Source organism: Cynocephalus volans, chromosome 4 (assembly GCF_027409185.1).
Source record: "Cynocephalus volans isolate mCynVol1 chromosome 4, mCynVol1.pri, whole genome shotgun sequence".
NCBI lineage: Eukaryota > Metazoa > Chordata > Mammalia > Dermoptera > Cynocephalidae > Cynocephalus > Cynocephalus volans.
In genome coordinates this window covers 35,983,942-36,005,289 of record NC_084463.1, presented here as the reverse complement: position 1 = coordinate 36,005,289, position 21,348 = coordinate 35,983,942, and the positions used below count along the sequence as shown (strand labels likewise).

At 40.1% G+C, this 21,348-nt stretch overlaps 1 protein-coding gene across 1 annotated transcript; it reads left to right on the top strand.

Moving 5' to 3' along the window:
• The first annotated feature begins 572 nt into the window (after positions 1 to 572).
• On the top strand, positions 573 to 16,456 carry LOC134375981 (E3 ubiquitin-protein ligase TRIM58-like). Its single transcript, XM_063094692.1, has 6 exons — positions 573 to 995; positions 3,414 to 3,509; positions 6,288 to 6,518; positions 10,142 to 10,164; positions 10,261 to 10,361; positions 15,867 to 16,456. Exons 1-6 carry the CDS (start codon positions 573 to 575, stop codon positions 16,454 to 16,456), a joined length of 1,464 nt encoding a protein of 487 aa, XP_062950762.1.
• Positions 16,457 to 21,348: the final 4,892 nt, after the last annotated feature.

Genomic DNA, 21,348 nt, shown 5'->3' with positions numbered 1-21,348 from the left:
CATTAGCATAGACATTCGTGTGCAGGCATCTATCTCCCTATTAGCCGGTGTGTCATTTCTTTATCGTGAGATAGTTGGTGGAAGACAGAAAAAATTGATGTCTGGAAAAAAGGCTTTAAAAAATGACCATGTCTTACAAGGAAAAAATAAAATAAAATAATGATCATACCATGAGCCGTGAGAAGACCACGGAATAGTTCGGTAAATAATGAAAGAAAGGAGCTCAGCAATTCTCCAAGTCGACTGAGAGTGACAATTTGGAATGAGAGACTTCATTAAGGTGCACCATGAGGGATGGATCCCAGTGAGAAATGCTCAGTGTCCCAGGAGGCCTGGGTCACTAGTGTTAATTTATACCTGTGGTGAAGGGTGTCTGAGTGGCAGCTTCTCATCAGCAGTGGCTCATTTGGACCCTTAGCCACAGCCAGCAGATAAAGCCCATCCTGGCCTGCCTCTCCCTCTCCGGAGGCTGTGGGGTTCCTCCCTTGAATGACAGACGGCGAGAGGAGATAGTGCGGGCGGCTGGAAAGGCCGCGCCACTAGCGGCGGGGCCAGGCGAGGCCGGCCCGGCCATGGCCTCCGGGGCTCCCGGGGAGCGGCTGCGCGAGGAGGCCAGGTGCCCGGTGTGCCTGGACTTCCTGCAGGACCCGGTCAGCGTCGACTGCGGCCACAGCTTCTGCCGCAGGTGCATCTCCGAGCTGTGCGACAAGTGCGACAGCGCGCAGGGCGGCGTGTACGCCTGTCCGCAGTGCCGGGGCCCCTTCCGGCCCGCGGGTTTCCGGCCCAACCGGCAGCTGGCCAGCCTGGTGGACAGCGTGCGGCAGCTGCGGCCGGGCGCGGGGCCCGCGGGGGCGCCACCGTGCGCGCGGCACGGCGAGGACCTGAGCCGCTTCTGCGAGGAGGACCAGGTGGCGCTGTGCTGGGTCTGCGACGCCACCGCGGAGCACAGGAGCCACCGCACGGCGCCGCTGCAGGAGGCCGCCGCCTGCTACCAGGTGGGAGCCGCTGCGCCGTCCTCGGGCAGGGCGCACCCGGAAAGGCTGCTGCGACAGAGGGGCAGGCTGAGCCGGGGTGCGAAGTGACTTGCGCAGCGACAGAGCCAAAGGGTCCTCCCCGGCCTCCTGCCTCCTGCTCCCCTTGCCCTGCACCCACCCCAGCTCCTCCGTCGCAGCTCACGCTCAGACGGGGCCCCAGCCTTCGCTGGTGGCGAACTCCCTTAGGGACTCCTGCTCAGGAGCCCAAACGCACCGTCACTTCAGGCTGCCCGCCTCTCCCCCGAAGCCTTCCTGGCTCTTTAATTTCATGCTGGTCTTATTTTTCCCGATGCTGATCGTCTGAGCTCCGGTGGGGAGGGCTGGGCGGTCCGGCTGGTTACCGGTGTACATCTTTATTGTAAAGGCGTCCTAATAACTTTCATTCGTACAAAGTTTTGCTTTTTCATAGTGTTTATCTCTGCGTTAATTAATATTAATTAATTAACAGCCCTCAGTTTGGGGCATTTGTTAAGAATAGAGTCTGGCGGGCTCTGTCCCTGCCACCTTTAAAGTCTGAGCAGGCTTGCCTCCCCTGACGCAGGAGGTACACAGGCCACGCGCTGGCAAATATTTGAAAACTTATAATTTGGAAATCCTCAGTGAAGAGTGACGTGTATTGGAGTATTTGTTCCCCAAAGGTGGCAACTGTGAAACTGTGTAGGATTCTTCCTCCTGGTGCTCTTCAAAAGTTTGTGGACATATTCTGAGCACATTTAAATTCCCGACATTTGGAACAGCTACTAGCACAAAGGAGGCCGGAGTCATCTTTAATCTTTAATCTACTGACATATGTAACTAAAGTGCTATCACACTAATAAATTGCAAATACTAGCTTTCTCAGATTTTTATTTATGTATTTATTTTGTTCGTTTGGTTACTTAATCAGGTTTGGGTATATTTTCCCTCTGGAAACTTCCCTCTGGATCTATCTGAAAATATTTCTCTTGGTTTTTCTTCTTGATTTCAGTTGTCATCTACAAAATTCACGTACTAGGTACTTTCTAGCTAGACTTGCGATATATAGGATCTCATATGTATGTTTTTTTTTTTTTTAATCCAGAAAGTACCACATGGCTAGTGAAATATTTCTAAAGACATTCTCTATATTTTCATAGTTCCTTAATTAAATAACAAATAAATATTATCTAATTTCCTGAGCCTGTCAGTCAAGACTTTCTAGGGCCCTAAGTTATGTATCCACAGTTCTTGTCTTAACCAACCATGAGATTCAGCAAAATTAGCCTAATCACTGTTGGCCCCAAATGTGCCACACTGTTTTTTCACCTCCTTGCTTTTGCTCACAATTTCTGGGTCTGAGGGAACTTTTCTACATCTAAAAGTGTCAAAATTCTGTATTTCTTGCACACACTGAAATAAATGCCACCCACCCCATCCTGTCAAATGGCACCACAAATTCTACTGTTGTTTTATGTGCAACACCATCTACAGCTATATAATATCCTCCTTTTAGAGGCAATGATGTGTATGTAGGACTTATTGATTAACTTTGGGAATAGAAATTTTTTTCCCTATTAAAATTGTGTTTATGTGTGTATCTTTGTGAGTTTAAATAAAATACACATATTTACCTCTAGCAAGGGTCGTATTGTTGAAGGGAGATGTAGTTTTCATTGGATTACTTTTTTACTCATTGTAAGATTTACAACATACTTTTTTTTTTTAATTTTAAGCATGTGAATCCACAACATTTCTTTTGGCCTAATAATACTACTAGTGATAGATTCTTTTATTATCATTAAGTAGTAAATAATTTTTAGAAATTGAAATATAGATAGATATAAAAATAGCATGTCTTTAACCTAGCACCAATAGATGATATTTTATCTAATAACATTTTTCTTTACCTTCAGCTAGTTTTTATGTATTCGTTACAAGCACTTTTCTTTCAAAATTGGTGTTGTTTTATAGAATATACTCTTTTACATGACATTATAATTGTATTTCTTGTCATTAAATATTCTGCAACAGTTTATTTTAATTATATCCTGTTAACATAAAACATTTTTTTACTCCATTGTGTTTAACTACAGTTTTACTTTTGTAGATAATGATGCAATGAACATATTTTTAGATAAATCTTTGATTGTGTCTGGTATTAAATACATTTATGTTTAGTTTAGTTATTAATGAGGTGGAGCATGTTTATATGCTTTCTCTCTTTTCTTTTTTTTTCCTAAAAGATGACCAGTAAGGGGATCTTAACCCTTGACTTGGTGTTATCAGCACCACACTCTCCCAAGTGAGCCACGGTCGAGCCCTCTTGTTTATATGCTTTCTAAGGACTGTTTCAGATTATCTTTGTATTTCCTCACACATCTGGGTGTATCTATAATGATTTTAGTATATGTTCCCAAACAGGTAAAGCTCCAAATGGCTCTGGAACTTGTGAGGCAAGAGATGCAAGAGGCCTTGACTCAGGAAGCTAACATGGGGAGGAAGACTGTCATTTGGAAGGTAATAGAATATGGGCGCTTCAGGAGTCTTGCCCATCTGAAGGATCCAGAATTGGGTCAATAAATCCTTCTTCCACCATCTCGCATTCCCCAATACTTATATTTCATCCACATACTTCCTCAAGAAAAACATCTCTGTGCCATCCAGGAACATCCCGTCCCCCCAAATTATATGGTCCACTTTTGTTCTTTCTATTGATACTACCCATTCCAAATTATAAATAAATAGCTTTACTGTCTTAATTTGACTGTAAAACCTATTGCTGTATCCCCAGAACAGAATCTCATACTGTCACTACTAGTTTAAAAAAGTATTTGTTAGATAGATGAAATATTGAGCACTTCACAACTTTATAGCACGTGCAGTACAACTAATGGTGGTCATCTTACATAGAGAAAGATTATCAGAACTTTCAGCCTCCTTTCAGTATTCATATCCATATTCCCTCTTTTCCACACCTCACCTGCGAACACTCACACACACTCACACACACACACACAGACACACACTCCACACACACACACACACACACACACACACACACACACACACACACACACACACACAGTAGTTCTCAACCTGGGGTGATTTTGCGCCCCTCATCAAGAAACATTTTGCAGTGTCTGGAGACATTTTTGAATGTCACAACTTGAGTGTGCAGTGTGCCACTGCCGTCTTGTGAGTGGAGCCAGGAATGCTGCTAAACACCGTACAACGCACAGGGCAGTCTCGAGTCTCCACACCAAACAACAAAGAAATTATCTGGTGAAAATGTCTGTATTGTTAAGATTGAGAAACTATCTATAGAAACTGTGTTTATAGTTCTATAAATTTACACAATGTCTTATATGATATAGGATATATTTTATAGGTTATTTCTACTCTTTCTCTTTCTCCAAGTAGTCATTCTTCTGCGATCATTCTCTACATTTTCCTTATTATTTTCTTCTTTCTTCCTCTGAAAATTTAGTCTTCAACTCTGTCCTCAGACAGATGTTTCCAAAGAACCATTTTTTGCTGTATTTTTCTTCTCGGATAAGTCTTATGCTTTCCTATCACTATGTATATTATAGGTAAAGTTAAATATTAATTGACAATTTTATGTTCTTTTTAGTCTAATAATCCGAGTCAGCTGTTTTAAATTCTGGCCTGAACATAGACTGAAATCAGAATCCCCATATCCAAGGTCTGGATTACTACATTTTTTAAAACGCTCCATTGATTATTATAGAGATGCTATTAAGATCCCTGGGCAAAGCCAAGTAAACCGACATAATCTTTGCCATCAATAATGTATCCATGTGAGTCAAATGCAACAAACACAGGTTGGATAAAAATAAACTCTAAATTCTAAAACAATACTTTTTTTCCTACGTGTGCAGATATAATTTTAATACAGTTGAGTATCCTTTATCCAAAATGTTTCAGACCAGAAGTGTTTTGGATTTTGGATTTTTTTCGAATTTTTGAATACTTGTATTATATATACTTACCAGTTCAGCATCACAAATCCAAGTTTGGGATTTTGGAGTCTTTCAGATTTTGAGGTTTTGGATTGGGGTGCTCGACCTGTACTCAATAGGATGTGTGAAAGGAAAATGAACTGCAACCAAACCACTCGCACCACATCATCTCTCATGCCCTGAATGTGGCTCCACTCGTTTCCAGTGGCCGAGTTATTAACTCCACTGCTCAACAGCACAGCCACCCCCAGTATGGGGGAGAGTTGCTTATATTTAAATGAGCCATACCTTTTAAAAATCTAAATGTGAAATTCAGAGTTGGTTGATTTTAGAAAAAGGCCAAGATTGTATGAATCTGTTGTTTTAGAAAATGGTAGAAGGCAGAGATAGAAAATTGGAGGAAGGAACTGAGTCTTACAGGATTTGGAGAGAACCATTGTTAGAGTTTAAAAAAAGTGATAGCTTATGCCTTTTAGTCAAATCAAGAAGTTACAATGTTTAAAAACAAGGCTGAGAATTCAAGGTGTAGATACTCTGGGAGGATAATTTGCCTCTCATATTCAGTTTAAAGCTACCTTCTTACATACTAACCTGAGAGAATTAAATTTAGATATAATAAACTTGTAGCAAAATACGTTCCTTAGGTCTGTTAAAAAATTGTAGATGTGAGACTTGGGAGGAAATCAGGACTAATTCTCTGAAGTTAACTCTGAAATAAGTGGCCCGAGGATCATTTTGTTCTTTCTTTTCTGTACAGAGAACATTGACCTTAAGGTTGGTTTTGCAATTACCATATTCTGAAAGAAAGTTCATGTTTTCTAATCTCTCAGCCTTTTCTTATTCACCTTTACAAATCCAGGTCTCTCTAATCTCTGTTTATAATTCAGTTGTTTTCTAGTGCTTCTAGCGACTAATGTATATATTAATAGTAAATAGAAACTTCTATTGTGTTACTACACCATGATATTCACTGTGCTCAACTCTAATCCACATATTCCTCTTTTCCCCGCATTTTATATATGATGTTGAAACTTGAATATAAAAGTTCCTTGGCCCCAAGCCTATGGCAAAATGGGAACCCAAATCTAACAGTCTTTCTCAAACTCTAAGTTTGAATATTCTACCAGGTCACTTCTCATATGAGTGGTGCCTGGATTCTGCATCTTGTGAGAATGCAGCCATTCAGTCCACAGAGTTATAGAGCTGAGGGAACTCTGGACATTGCGTTCTCCTGCTCCACCATCTTATACATGTAGGGGGAGACTCAGACACCTTGCCCCAATCACTGATGATGTGATCCATTATTTCACTCCAGGAAAAAGTGGAAATGCAGAGGCAGTGCTTCAGGTTGGAGTTTGAGAAGTATCGTGGCTTTCTGGCCCTGGAGGAGCAACTCCAGCTGAGGCGGCTGGAGCAGGAGGAGCGATCGACCCTGCAGAGGCTGCGGGAGAGCAAGAACCGGCTGGTGCAGCAGAACAAGGCCCTGAAGGAGCTGGCCGAGGAGCTGGAGGAGAGGTGCCAGCGCCCAGCCCTGGGTCTGCTGGAGGTGAGGCCGAGTGTGGGAAGGGTAGCAGAAATGAGACCAAGAGGACAGAAACAAGAGGACAGTGACATTTCCAGACACCGACTTGGGCATTTATGCTCTTTAGCAAAAGAGTACCCTATAATTTATTTGGAAAGCATCTTAATCCTAAATCTAGCATCAGAATCAGAAGGGACCCTAGAGCATCATACAGCTTATATTAAAGACAAAAAACCTAAATTTTTAAAAAATTAAAATTAATTTAATGGTTTATGAAAACTTTAAACAGTTAGGAAAAAGACAATCAAATTTACACTATCCTGGCTGTGAAACAGTCTGTCAATGATAATATTGCTCTTTCTCAGCGATGTCAATCCAAAAAGTCTTTGGTAACCCATTTCAGGTATAAATAGCCAAAAGTATGAACAGTGCCTTAAATTGTTGCACTTGAAATTTTCATGTTAAATTTTAAGGTGTATTGATTGTACATATTTATGGGGTACAGAGTTATACTTCAGTACATGTATACACTGTGTAAAGATCAAATCAGAGTATTTAGCATATTCATAATTGTAAAACTTAATCATTTCTTTGTGATGAGAACGTTTGTTACTGACAGGCCAGGCTCGGCTTGCCCTCTCACATTAAACGAATGACCTGAAAGTCCAAAAGTTGGTGCAAAGATTGGAAGGTTTATTCAGATTACCGATACTCAACTAAATGTCTAACCAAGCAAACAAAGAGAAAAGTGAAGCAGTGGGGTCCAGTTTATCCTAGTCCCAATCGGTGGGGCCAACCTATTCTATTAACAGTAATTGATAAAAGCAGTTCTCCCCACTGTTTTCAGCATAAAGAAGAAAAGTATCGACTAGATTTAAATCAGAAAAACAAAGCATAGCCAGGAGCCCTCCAGGGTTCACCTATATAGAAATGGATACAATCCAACCAAACAGAAGAGGGCTCAGAAAAATCAGAGAAAGGTAAAGAGAATAACCATTGTCTTGTCAGAAGTTAGGCCAGGGACTCCAGGAGAGATCTACCAGCAGCAGAGACATGGGAGCAAAATAGTCCCAGTGGCCGCTTGCATCTTGCAGCTAGAATCTTCTCTGGTGCTCAAAGCTTTCCAGTTTTCACCAGTGACTAAATTAAGCTCCCGGATTCCAAAGTCATAGAAATGAACAATGTACCCAACAGTAAAGCAAGCAATGCTTTATTAAAATAGGGGATAGACTTATGCAGAAGGGTGGTAGCAACAGTAAAGCTAGCCTCCCAAGGGGAGCTGTTTAGGGTCTTTTATAAGGAAAGGAGTTAAGGGGTGGCAGGCCAGTGTCACTGGAGGTAGTCTGTTCTGTTCTTCCTGGTTGCGTCATGTGTGCATGCTCAGTAGCACATGAACACCACTGTCACCCCAGGAGGGTCATTGTAGCAGTCACCTTGATGCTTTGTGCACAGGTGGGAATTCCTAAAGGGGTCTTAAAGTTAATCTGTAACTTTTACAATTACAGTAAACAAGTCTTGGGGAGGGGTTTTGCAACTCAGTAAATATCTGTTTCCCCTCTCAGTCTATTTTGTCAGGACAGCCCTTGGGGTAATCATTTGCCCTGGGGGGTCTCATGACAGAGCAGTGGAAAAGTAACAAAATGTCCTCTGCAGGGAAAATGAAATCAGTTTGGTTCTCAGGCCTAGCCTTACTCGTTTCACATTTGAGCTCCTCTCTTCTGGCCATTTGAGAACATGTAATAAGTTATTGTTAGTTATAGATGCCTAGCTCTACTATATAGCACTAGAAATTATTTTTCCTATCTAGCTGTAATTTTGTGTCCATTAACCAACTTCTCTCACTCCCTTTCTCCTTCCACTTTTCAACCTCTAATAACCATGATTCTACTCTCTACTTCTAAAAATTCACCTTTTCTTTTCTTTTTAGCTCCCACATATGAGTGAGAACATGCTGTATTTTTTTGTGCCTGATTTATTTCATTTAACATAAGGTCTTCCAGGCTAAAAAAACTGACCAAAACAAAACAAAACAAAAGAAAATAATGTACACTGTTCCTACATGTGTAATATTTGCAGTTCACTTTTCTTGTTTTGACATGATAAGTATGCACTGGCAATAAAAAATAAATAAAAAAAATTTAAGGTGAATGCTAATTTCCTAGCCCATGTGGCATGCCCAGTCCAGGCATGGTGGGGAGGGAGTACATGGACTCCCACGCAGCTCTCACTATTTACTTGTACTCGAGATTACAGAGCAGAAGGAAAAATAACAGAGAAACAAATAATTGTTTTTAATCCCTCATGAAGATATTAAACCCCAGTTGAACAGGGAAAGCCATGGTATTAGTTGGTGGATGCGTGTTATCTTGATAGAATCACCTGCAGCAGGAATTTATGTGGGCACACTTTTCTGTGTCTCATCCCCAGCGACTCATTCAGGAAATTTGGTACTAAGTAATTTATATTCTCAGTTAGTAGCTGCCTGACAGATTGTACTTTGTCTGACTTAGCTCTAGACACTGAAAATGACATAGTTATAAATAACTATATTAACTATCTGTATAACATTTACAATTACTAAACAATACTGGTCACATAGTGGGGGAATTATTAAATGAGTAGGTTTATAAAGCATTTTTATTTACAAAGCATTTTCATTTAATTTTTCACATTTTATTTTCAAAATATATATATAAAAGTAAAATTTATGTTCTTTTATTATTAGCATTATTAGTATTATTGCTATGCCCATTTCCTTATAAGTGAATGAAGGGTCAGAAAGAAATTAACTTTCTAAATAGTAGATATCAAATAAACATAGTACTTTGACATTTTTAATAATAATATTCATTGCTTTACTTCACCATATCTCCATAACATCTTATTTAGAATAAGCATTTCTTAGCACAAAATAAATGTTAAAATAATTTATAATACAAATCTTAGGGAGAATATATTCTTAAATAATTTATGTTTATTTTTATGCTGTCCTTTGCTTTTCTTCTTTAGTACCAATAAACTATATCTTCCTGACAATGCCTAAGACCAAGTCCTGTCATTCCCATGCAGGGGAAGATGAATTATACCCTGCTTTTATGCTCTATCAAAATTTATCTGGCTGGTGACTGTTTTTAGAGGAAGGAGTGAAGTGTATCACAGGAGAGTTTTTTAATAATCGACTTTGAGATAATAGGTTGCTAGATATTAGTGACTTCCTTTTTTATCTGCTTTGTTAACCTACTCTTATGGGTAGCTCTGATGTGTCGGTTCAATGAATTGGCAATTTGGGGTTCTCTTATAAAGACTTTGAGAGTAACATTTTATGTCTGTACTTACCATTGTTCCTCAAATAAATTCCACAAATATTTAGGATCCATTTTTACCATAATTCCATCTGTAATAGGTGCAGAACATAAATCTCTGTTAAAACGTCCAAGTGCCAGAATTATCAATTCAGAAAATACATTGATAGATGCCATAGAAATTAACCTAAAGTTTTTGTAGCTGATTCTATTCCAATTACTAATGATTCTGCTATATCAGATGTGTGAGAAAATTAAATGACAGCCTATTTTGGGCTTTAATGAAAAGAAATTTACTGTCCCTTGTGTCTAGCTCAGCTGTTTTTGTTTCTCTTTCACTTTCAGGGTGTGAGAGGAGCCTTGAGCAGGTCCGTTTACTTTCTGAATCAGTGAAGGGGCTGGGAGAGGCAGAGGAGGAAGGTGTATAACCCAACTGAAATCTGACTGTTCTCTGCTCTCCTCAGAAGTAAGGCTGTCACACGGCTCGAACCAGACACCATCCCCACGGAGCTGAAGGCGGTATGTCGCATCCCTGGCATGAGGGAAATGTTGAGGAAGTTCCAAGGTAGGTTGCATCATAGGAGAACTCTGATGCCTGGGTTTGGCTGTTATTGCATTTTGTTACTGTGCTAGTCAGGCTGCAGTAACTAACAGAACCCAAAGTCTTCATGGCCAAAATGAGCAAGATTTTTCTGAACAGCCTACTGTTGATTGATTACTGAATTGTGGAGACTTTTGTGTCACAACCTCTCACTCTGAGATCCATGCTGACAGAGCTCCATCTCCTTCTGGGTGCTGTTGGTGATAGAAAAGGGTAAGGTGATTAAAGAGATAGGGAGGAAAAGGGCTATTTTTTCCCCTATTCTCTTACATAGTCAGTACAACACATCTCTGGTCATGAAAGTATGTGGAGATTTCTCCCCACCAACAGCCAATCTGTTACCAACCTAGACCTAGAATGCCAGGTTCTTTGGGAGTCAATGTCATGGAAATGAACACTGAACCCATAGTGAGAGTGAGCAAGCTACGTTTGTTGAAAGATAGCTTGTGCACAAGGGGCCAACATGAAAGAGGAGTGTTGCTCCCCGATTGTTTAGTGTGAGGGGTTTTTTAAGGCAAAAGAGTTGGGTATGGGAAAGAGGGTGAGGTCTCCGGTCTCATGATTGGGGTCTTCCTCAGTTGGTCAGGGTGTTCTGTTTTCACCTTCATCAGGTGGGGACCTCATTTTCTCTTGAGGTCTGTAAAAGAATGCTTACACAAGGGGGTTAAGCAAACTTGGGTAATGACATGCTTGTGGGAAAGAGATACACCAACATGTTTAGGGCTTATCTTTAACCCCTGTCCTCTCTGGTGTTTCCTGGAACAGGATGTGGTCTGTTGCCTTGAGGGTCTCTGCTGCATTTCCAGCACAGAGACTACTGCTGGGTTCTCAGAGCAGACAACAAAATGGAGTCTCTCCTGTCAGCCCTATCCTTACTTCTGCCTCACATCCATTCTGCAGCAGATTCTCCAGCTGGGTGTCTTCTGATTCAATTCAATTCTGACACTATATACATGAAGATAGCATCAGACCCCACAGATTGAGGGCTCAGTCCCAGAAGACTTCCCCCACTTTAGATGCCAGTTGCAAGCGCAGATTGTGCCTGTGCTCCTGAAAAACTGGCTGCAAATCGGGTTTCCCATAACCCCCTCCTGGGTTCGACTAATGTGCTAAAGTGGCTTACAGACCTCAGAGAAAAACGTCCTTGCATTTACCATTTTTATAAAGGATATTATAGAGAATGCAGATGAACAGCCAGATGGAAGAGACAAATAGGACATTGTATGGGAGCTTCCATTCCCCTTCCGTGTTCCCTTTCTGGGCGTGCCACCCTCCAGACACCTCGTGTTCAGCTGTAGGGAAGCCCTTAGAACATAGTCTCTTTGAGTTTTATGGAAGCTTCATGATGTAGGAATGATTGATGAAATCACTGGTTATTGGTTCATTAACTCAACCTTCAGCCGTCTCAGAGGTGAGGGAGGGTGTGTAGAACCGAAAGTGGCAGCCTCTACATGGTCGGTCCCCTGGCATTCATCTTATTAACATGCAAAAAGGCCTTCTTGTAGCTCTGTCGAGTCTAAGGACTTTAGGAGCCACATGTCAAGAATTGTGGGTGAAAACCAAATATGTATTTTACAGTATCACAGTTATAGAGCCTGAAAGGCCTTCATGGTGAATGTCTGCCCCGGAGATTTCATTGGCCAAAGTGAAGCACATGGCTATGCCAAACTGTAAAATAGTTGGGAGAGTGCACCATGCCCCGGAGAATGAGGACTGGGATATTCGTGAACAATCCTAAAGAATATCAGAGTCCCAGACACCCATACAGTCTGCATTTGGTTAGAACAATGGGCTTGAAAGCCTAGTTCATACCTTATTAGCTGTGATATGAGTAACATAATTTCCAGTAAATTTCCATTTCCTTGTTTATAAAATGCAAAAAAAAACACATTGTTTGGAGGACTAAATTAAACATATTTGACCCCCCCCAAAAAAAACTCATCAGTATGAAAGCGTTGCAGAGTATCAGTTAACAAGAAGTTTGGTTCAATTTATTGGCTAACATTTGATAAGTTGCTTGAATTGGTGAGTCAGTAAAGCCAAAGATATTCAATCAACTATTTTTATGTAGAAATAACTAATGTCATAAATTAATTACTTTGTTCAGTCTGATTATGTCATTCTTTAAAACAGTATAGGTTCAATATTTTTTTTTCATTTTTTACATATAATTTATGCCAATTTATGTAAACAAACTGTGGCTAAGTAGTGGCTTCACCGATTACGTGGAAAAAGTTTTGTCCCATCATGAGAAAAGCCACCTCAGCAATACTGCTCAGTGACTCCACCCGTGCTCTGATGGGCAGATGAATATAGTGTGGGTCGGATTTTGGACTATTTGCAGAATACATACCTGTTAAGCATCCCTGATCCAGAAATCTGAAATCCGAAGTGCTCCAATGAGCATTTCCTTTGAGCGTCGTGTGGGCCCTCAAACAGTTTCAGATTTTGGAGCATTTTGGGTTTTGGATGTTTGTATTGGTGATGCTCAATCTGTATATACTAACCTCATGACTTGATGAAAATCATTAGGGCACATTCAGACCCAGTGACCTCATATTCCCATTTTCTTTTTTTCTTTTCTTTTTTTTTTTTTTTACTGAATGAAATAATCAATTCAATCAATATTGTATATTTTATGCCAGATACTCTTATAACATATCATTGAACAACAACAAACATCTTGCAAATATTTACTTAAGTTAAGCAAAATACACAGAGTATGAGAAGATGATACAGAATTTTGAAGGAAAAAAAAAAAGAGTATGAGAAGGGAGACCAGAAGTTCTAATTTTGAATAAGGTGTGATAAAGAAAGACCTCACCCAGTAGGGATAACTCAGCAAATATCTGATTTGGAGGAGAGCACTCAGGCAGCAGAAACAACGACCAGTGATACCTGGTGGACGTGTTCCGGTGTTCCGGGCTCTGTGCAGACACCAGTACAGAGCGAGTGGGGGATGGGGGAGAAGCCAGGGAGGGTCCAGATAGGCAGGACACAGTGAGCAAGATTCTCTGTCTCTGAGTGAAGCAGGAAATCACTTTTAAGCTGTACATAGAAAAAAAGCAGGATTGGACTAATGTTTTATGAGCATTACTCTGAATGCTTTATTGAGAATAAATTACAGAGAGGCAAAGATTGAAGTGAGAAACATGGTTAGCGGCCATTGCAATAACTTCAGGAGAGATGATTATGGATTGGAACAGGTGTTAGTACTGGAGAAACTGAGAAAGAGAGATTCTTGGTATATTTTGAAGACTGAGCTGGTAAGATGTACTGTTGGATTAGTTATAACATGTCATGCAAAGAAGAAAGCCATGAATGATTCCAAGGTTTTGGGTCTCTAGAACTAGCATAATGAAGTTGACGTTTACACTGATGGGTAAAGTTGCTGGTGAGGCAGAAGGTGAGTTAGGTTTTGGACATGTTGATGTTGCTAAATATCCAAGTGCTGATGTCAGGTAGTCAGATGCATTTACAAATATCGAGTTTGAGGAGGAAAGTCTAAGCTAGAGATATGCATTTGGAATCAGTCAGCATATGGATGTGATTTAATTAATGCATTGAGCCAGCCAACTTAAGGACACACACGGAGTAAGCTCAGAGAGAGAGAAGAGGTCCCAGTCTTGAGACCAAGGTTTCTGCAGTGGTAGGGATAGAGGAGAAAAGGAGAGAACAGCAAAGGAAACCAAAGAGTAGGGAGTAGAGAGGGGGGAAAGCATGGATGACTGGTACCTTTGGAAAAGAGAAAGGAGGTTTTTCAGGACAAGTGGATTCTCAACCGTGTTGAGTGCTACAGAGAAATCATGTAAGGTGAACTCTGACAAGTAACCATTCATCAGTATGGAGGTCGCTGGGAAGATGGACATGAGCAGTTTGGGTGGGGGATGGTTCTGTCATGATGAGCAATTGAGTTTAATAGAGAAGGGGTAGGTAGCCATTAAAAGCCATTCCATAGATCTCTTTTTATAAATGAAAAGACGAATGTGCTGGAGCAGGAACGGTGTGTAACGTTCCATAACATATGTTAAATAAACCTTACAGAATTCCATGGAGACCTACATTTCAATCCCTGTTATTGATTACTGCTAGAGTTTGGGGAAACACATAAACTCTTTGACTCTTCATCTCTTCATCTCTAATGCAGGAATAGGAACGGCTATGTTGAGGGCTGTTACATGGGTTGATATAGATAATGTGCATGCAGTGCCTAGTTATGTGACCACTAAGGTTTGGGCATCAATAATATTTCACTAGAAGTGGTTTAAAAATGAGTAAGATTAACGGTAGTAGTAGCAGTAGTTGTGGTAGTAGTATTTGTTATAATATTAAAAATAAAACTATGTTAACGAATTTACTACTTTTGAATAAATATAAGGAAATACTCTGAATATGTTACATCCACCCTTCACTGAGATTTCATGTCTAGATGTATTTGTTTATTATGTAGACAGGTCAAATGTCACATCAATCTTGCTGGAACTTCACAGTGTCGTTATTAGGTTTTTATTTCTATGTAACAAATTACCACAAACTTAGCTGCTTAAAACCACACCAATCTATTAGCTCATAATTCTGAAGATCAGATATCTAGGTGGGATCAGCTGGCTCCTCTGCTTTGGTTTTCACAAGGCCAAAGTCAAGATGTTGGTCAGTCTGAACTTCTTTGAAGGGTCTGGGGAAGAGTCTACTTCCAGGTTTATTCGGGTCATTGTCATAATGTAGTTCCTTACAATTGCTGGACTGCAATCCCTATTTTCCTGCTGTTGGTTGGAGGCCACTCTCAGCTCTAAAGATCACCTGCCTTTCTCCTCATGTGATCCTTCATTCTCAAAGCTGGCAGTGATATATCAAATCCAAATCTCTCTGATTTTCCTCTCTGCCACCAACCCAATAGCTAGAGAAACCTTTCTGATTTTAAAAGGTCATGCAATTAAATTAGACCCACCCAGATAATTTCTCTCTTGTGATATAATGTAACATATCATGAGGGCAACACTAAGGTGTGCAGGTCATGGGGTCCACTTTAAAGTTCTGCCAACCACAATAATATAACTTTGAAAGCAGTGGATTTGGTTTTAATAAAATTTTCCTTTAGGTTTTGAGAGAAAAAATCCTCAAGGAGTTTATAAATTTTATGTTAAATGCATAAGATCCTCCTAAGTGCACCCAAATGCTTTTGATGTAAAAGAAAGGAATCTAAATGATTATGCATTTGGTTTGTCATAGCATCAATGGTATGTTTTCTATTGGGAGTGATCATGACTTCTGGATTTTGCAGAATACATTAGAGAGTAACGGCGAATATGCTGAAGGACCTGCAAGGTTCTGAAATACTTATTTGTTTTCCCTTGGGAGTTATTAGAGAGAGACGAATGAGGAACTGGATGACTTTTCTCCTCAGTGACTTACTAAGTTTTTACTAGTCCTTTCTGTCCTTTTACATGTCCCACAAAATTCTTTCCACAGTTGATGTAAAGCTGGATCCTGCCACGGCTCATCCGAGCCTTCTCTTGACCGCTGACCTGCGCAGTGTGCAGGATGGGGAACTGTGGAGGGACGTCCCCAACAACCCCGAGCGATTTGACACATGGCCCTGTATCCTGGGATTGCAGACCTTCTCGTCAGGAAGGCATTACTGGGAGGTTGTGGTGGGAGAAAGATCAGAGTGGGGTTTAGGCATCTGTCAAGACACAGTGCCAAGAAAGGGGGACACCACCCCGTCTCCTGAGAACGGGGTCTGGGCCATGTGGCTGCTGAAAGGGAGTGAGTACATGGTCCTGGCCTCCCCATCGGTGCCTGTCCTCCCACTGGAACGGCCTCGCTGCATCGGGATCTTCTTGGACTATGAAGCCGGGGAAATCTCATTGTACAACGTCACAAACGGGTCTTACATCTGTACATTTAACCAGCTGTTCTCTGGTATCCTCCGGCCTTATTTTTTCATCTGTGACACAATTCCTCTTAATTTGCCACCTATGACAGAAGCAGAATCAGGAAATTGTGCATCCAGGGGTCATCCTGACCCTGCATCTAATGTGAGAGATGGTCATTCCTAAAAGTCTCTTCCCAAGATACCTTCCTAGCCTGACAGAGGTTCCTGGAGGGGAGTGAAGGATACACGTGCTGTTTCCACACATGTTCCCATTGAGGTCAGCACTTTATTCCTTGTGGCTGTGGCAATGTTCCCATAGGGACAAAAGAGAAAATATAAAATAGAAATGAAGGAATCTCATCAAATTCTATTTCCAAATGGCTCCATAAACTTTCTTGATGGGTCTCTTTAAATTAATGACCTTGTATTAAGCAAATATGTCTATACATTCACTATAATTCTTCATTCTTTTGAATATCTTTTCATTCCAAACCTTCCATATATTGATAATTAAAAATGGCAGTTCTGAAGTTGGTTCCGAACAGTCTGATATCGTTCAAGTGTCAGATCCGTAATCCCACTTCTCTTCCTCTTTTTCTTCTCTTCTGCTTTTTCTCTTTTTGTCTCTCTGTCTCTTTCTTGTTTATTTTTATTTTTTTGCTATATACCTCATTGTTTAACCTCATTTCCTTCTAGATTAATATGTTCAGAACCATTCCTATATACACTCATGTTTCCTATTACTAGATTCAATTACATTCTAAATTCTCTTTATTTTGGGATGTATTTTTGGGGATTATGAAATTTATTAATGTGAATCTAATATCACTGATTTCTAGACTTTTTCTTATCTTGGGATACATTTTTTGTTAAAGTAGGACTTTCTCAGAAATTTGGTTCAACCAGTTCTTTCAGCTAGACATTTATTAGTTAGTTATAAGACTTCAAATAAACACACCTCTCTCTCTCTCTGTCTTGGCTACTGGTTAGTGTTCCTGTACGTGGAACAATGATACTGGCCTCACAGCGTTGTGGTAAATATTTAAAGTCATAAAGGATTCAATTTTGCTGTTTAGATACAATGTAAAGATGATTATAATGAAATGATGAGAAGATTTAATTTATTTTTAAAGTATATTCTGTACCTTTCCAACATAATTCTTAAAAGTCATTGAAGGCTAAATTTGCTGCCATCTTTCTCTGTATCTGTGCCTAATAAATAATTGCTAAGCAAATGCTAAAGTGCTTAAATGCTAACCAAATATGTATTAATGGCAATTTTATTTAACGCTGTCCTGATGATAATCTACCAAAGGTTTAATCCTCCTATTTAAGTCCAGGGAGATATCTTTGACTGACATCATTCACTTACCTTGCAATCATGTTATTAATATAGCTCTCTTTCTAGATTTTTTAATTGTCTGAACATAAGCGGACACTTCTCCTCCCTGTCTCTCATTTGCAAACAGAAAATAACCTACCCTTACATACTTCTTGTTCATATTTTACAGTCCATTCATGCCCCAGGCCTCTTGGATGCACAGTTTGGTTAGGGAAGGTGAGCTTTAGCTCAACAGTAGAGCCCCTTCCTCAAGGGTCTCAGGAAGGACTGTGTCACTGGTTTGAGACCGAACCTTCCCTGGGGGCTGCACCTGTTCCCTGGGAAGGACACTACCTACACGTGCCCTCTACCCTCTTCATAAGGTGAAAAAGTGAGTCCCAGGAATACGTCTTCCCCACCATGTAACCTGACAGCCTGGTCTCCACTGTCACTCTCGAGTCTTGTCACCTTATTGCACATTTTATTGTGGTTATGTAAGTCACTAAATCCACGTAAGTCTTTATTCCTTGCTTTCTAAGCTTCACAAAGCTTTATGTGTCTTCTGTTATGAACCCCTCCTCCTTCCCAGTTTACAAAAGGTTTCTACTATTCCCTCTGGAATTCTAATTCATTACCAGCAAAATCCTCCAAATTCATACCTATTTCCTGCTCTTCCTCGTCATTCCTTCTGAATGCTAGCCTTATATATTCGAGTATCCACTTGCCATCAAAATAGACATTTTAAACTCAATATGCCTAAAACTTAACCCTAAGTTTCTCCCCAAGTCTCCCTCTAACTGGAAAAAATAAATAAATAATCACAGGCTTCTCCATCTCAGTGGATGGCGCTTCTGTTTTCAGTTGCTTAAGTTAAACATCTGGTTGGTTCCTGTCTTGCTTTCACCATATGCCACATCCAGTCCATCAGCAAACCCTGCTGGCTCTGCCTGCAGAATGTACCCAGAGCTCAGCCAGCCCTGACCGCTCCACGGCTGTAACCACAGTCATTACCACATTCCTTTCCTAACAGTAGTCCTGGCTGGGCTCCAGCCCCTCCCACATTCATTCCCAACATCACAGCTGAGCTGATCCTTTTAGCACACAAGACCATTGCAGTGACCTCCTCCTATTCAACCCAAAGTTAAAATCTTCACAGTGAATCCTCAGTTCCTAGAGGTTCCGAACCCCAATCCCTTCTGACTCTTTCTTCCTCCCCTTCTTAACATAGGGCCTTCCCTCTAGCTGTGGCTTCTGCTTGAAATACTCTTTCTCTTGATGTCCCCCTGACCCACCTCCTTTTCTCCTTTAAGCTTGTGCTCAAATCCACCTTCTCAGTGAGAACTGCACAGCCCTACCCACCCCTGAACCCACCCAGAACTCACCTTCCCAGTCCCCCTCACTGAGCTCAGTGGAGCCTCTTTTGTCCTGTATAGTACATATCAACTTCTAATGTATTATATTGTTCTCTTATTTATTAGATTTATTCTTATTTATGTATTTATATATGTTTTGCCTTTTTGTGATACAATGTAAGCACCATGAGGAAAGGGATCTGTGTCTGTTGACAGTGACATATCCCAAGTACACCAAACACTGGTTTCTATGTGATTATCAATCAATGCACATTTGTTGAATGAATAAATGATTGCCTATCCAGAGAGCAGAATTAAATGATGGACCTGAAAGTGTTATTATTTTATTATTATTATTAATTATAAATAATTATATATAAATTAATACTTTTACATAATTAATATATTATTATTTTTGTAACTAGACAATAAAGTTCAATGCCAATCAAGTCCAATGCCAAGTGCTAAATGAGTAAAATCAATTTTTAGGTATAGAGAAAGTTTGAATAGAAGGCTATTTTTGTAAAGATGATGGATTTTAGTGTCACAATAACTTCGCATGCCCAGGTGCAGTCCCATCGAGTCTTCTGTAGTTTGACACCTTTGAATTATGCTTCGTCTCATATAACAGGAGCCACCTCGGAAAAGTTTTTTTTTCATTTTAGGTGATTTTATTTTATTTTACTTTTCATAGAAGAATACTTGACAATTAAAGGTTGTATATATTTAAAGTACACAATTTGATAATTTGAAATGCATATACATTGTGAAATAATTACAATAAAACTACTTAATATTAATTAAATAATTCATTAAATCATATAGCTGCCCCTCTGTGTGTGTGTAGTGAAAACACTTAAGTTCTACCCTGTTAATGAATTGCAAGTATACAATATTGTTAGTGATAGTGGCATTGTTGCGTATTAGATCTCCATGACTCACTCATCGTGCATAACTGAAACTTTGTATGCTTTGACCAACATCTCCCCATTTCCCCATCCCTTTACCCCTTGATAACCATCATTCCATTCTGCTTCTATGAATCTATTTTAGATTCTACAGAAAAGTGAGATTATGTAGTTCACACATACATTCACTAGGAATGTGGGGAACTTTGTATACACTTATATAGACTAAAACCTTTTTAAAAAAACACTACCTCTTGCATGCTTTATGTGCCTCTCTTCATCTGACCTAGACGATAAAGCCGTGCCCTCTGCATTGGGATGTCTTGGGTCTGCTTTCTTCCCCATCACTTCTCTACCACTGTGCATCCCTCAGTTATTATACATCAGACTTTTTTCTAGCCCATATTATCTTTTTCTTTTTTGTGACATATCCTTAAGCACTGCTCTGACAATTACCAATCAAATCCTCTTCTTTTCTGTAAAGACTAATGAAAAAGTCAATCCCCAAATTTCAAGTCTAGTGTTTCCTAAGCTACAACTCTGCAGAACTATGTCTATACAAACGAAGTATATCCGGAAGACTGGATGATTTATTCAAATAATTAATTTGATCAGCGCCTCCCCCTGCCAATCAAGTGACTGGTTTATTAAGCAAACTAACTAAGTAAACATATTTTTCAAGCATGTTGAGAAGGTCCTGGATGAAGGGAAGTGGAAGGAGGGGGATATGTGGAGCTGGTTGGGAGTGGGAAGTAAAACAGCCTCATTAGCCAGCAAATGTAAGGGAACAATGTAGAGTGGTGATTTCAACTCTTAGCATCCCAAAGGGCAGAGAAATTGGGAACACTGGGATTTATTAAATCTGTCTGCTCTTCAAGCACTGACCGTTCAATGCATGCTTTCGGTGTGCTCCTGGGACCCTCTGTGGAGCTGTTCTGGTATACGGGAGGAGAGGATGGATGTGGTCTGCATATATGTAGCATACATGTTCTACAAATGTACAAATTATACACATTCACCTATATGGAATATTGTCTTTAATTCCTAATTCTATGACTACATGTACTCAAAAGTACGCACCCAATCAATCATTTTGGTAAATTTTTTTGTAAACTGATTCAAACTAATCAGCCTGATTTTTCTCCGATGCTGCCTGGCTGATTGCAATGACTCAGTTTCTATTCACTCACTCCCTCACTCCCTCCCTCCCTCCCTCCCTCCCTCACTCACTCACTCACTCATTTATTTATTTATTTATTTAAATTGTCAGCCTTGTGGTGTCATTTTTGCCTCTACAAGAGCATTAAAAACATAGATACATACACACCACCTAATTAATCAGGAAATTCATGATACTTGCTCAATTTCCCCCTAATTAGTTTTTGAAACTGAAGTATAAACCCATGTATGCTGACATCTTCCTTTCAAATCCAAAAGTAAAAATAAAAAAAAAATAGGTACCCTTTTAGCTTAATTTAATAATAAACTTTCTGTT

Excerpts from the sequence above, each read along its gene's own strand:
- LOC134375981 (XM_063094692.1), top strand. The coding sequence starts at position 573 with ATGGCCTCCGGGGCTCCCGGGGAGCGGCTGCGCGAGGAGGCCAGGTGC. Across the intron at positions 996-3,413 it reads AGGCCGCCGCCTGCTACCAG|GTAAAGCTCCAAATGGCTCT; the intron begins GTGGGAGCCGCT and ends GTTCCCAAACAG. Across the intron at positions 6,519-10,141 it reads CAGCCCTGGGTCTGCTGGAG|GGTGTGAGAGGAGCCTTGAG; the intron begins GTGAGGCCGAGT and ends TTTCACTTTCAG.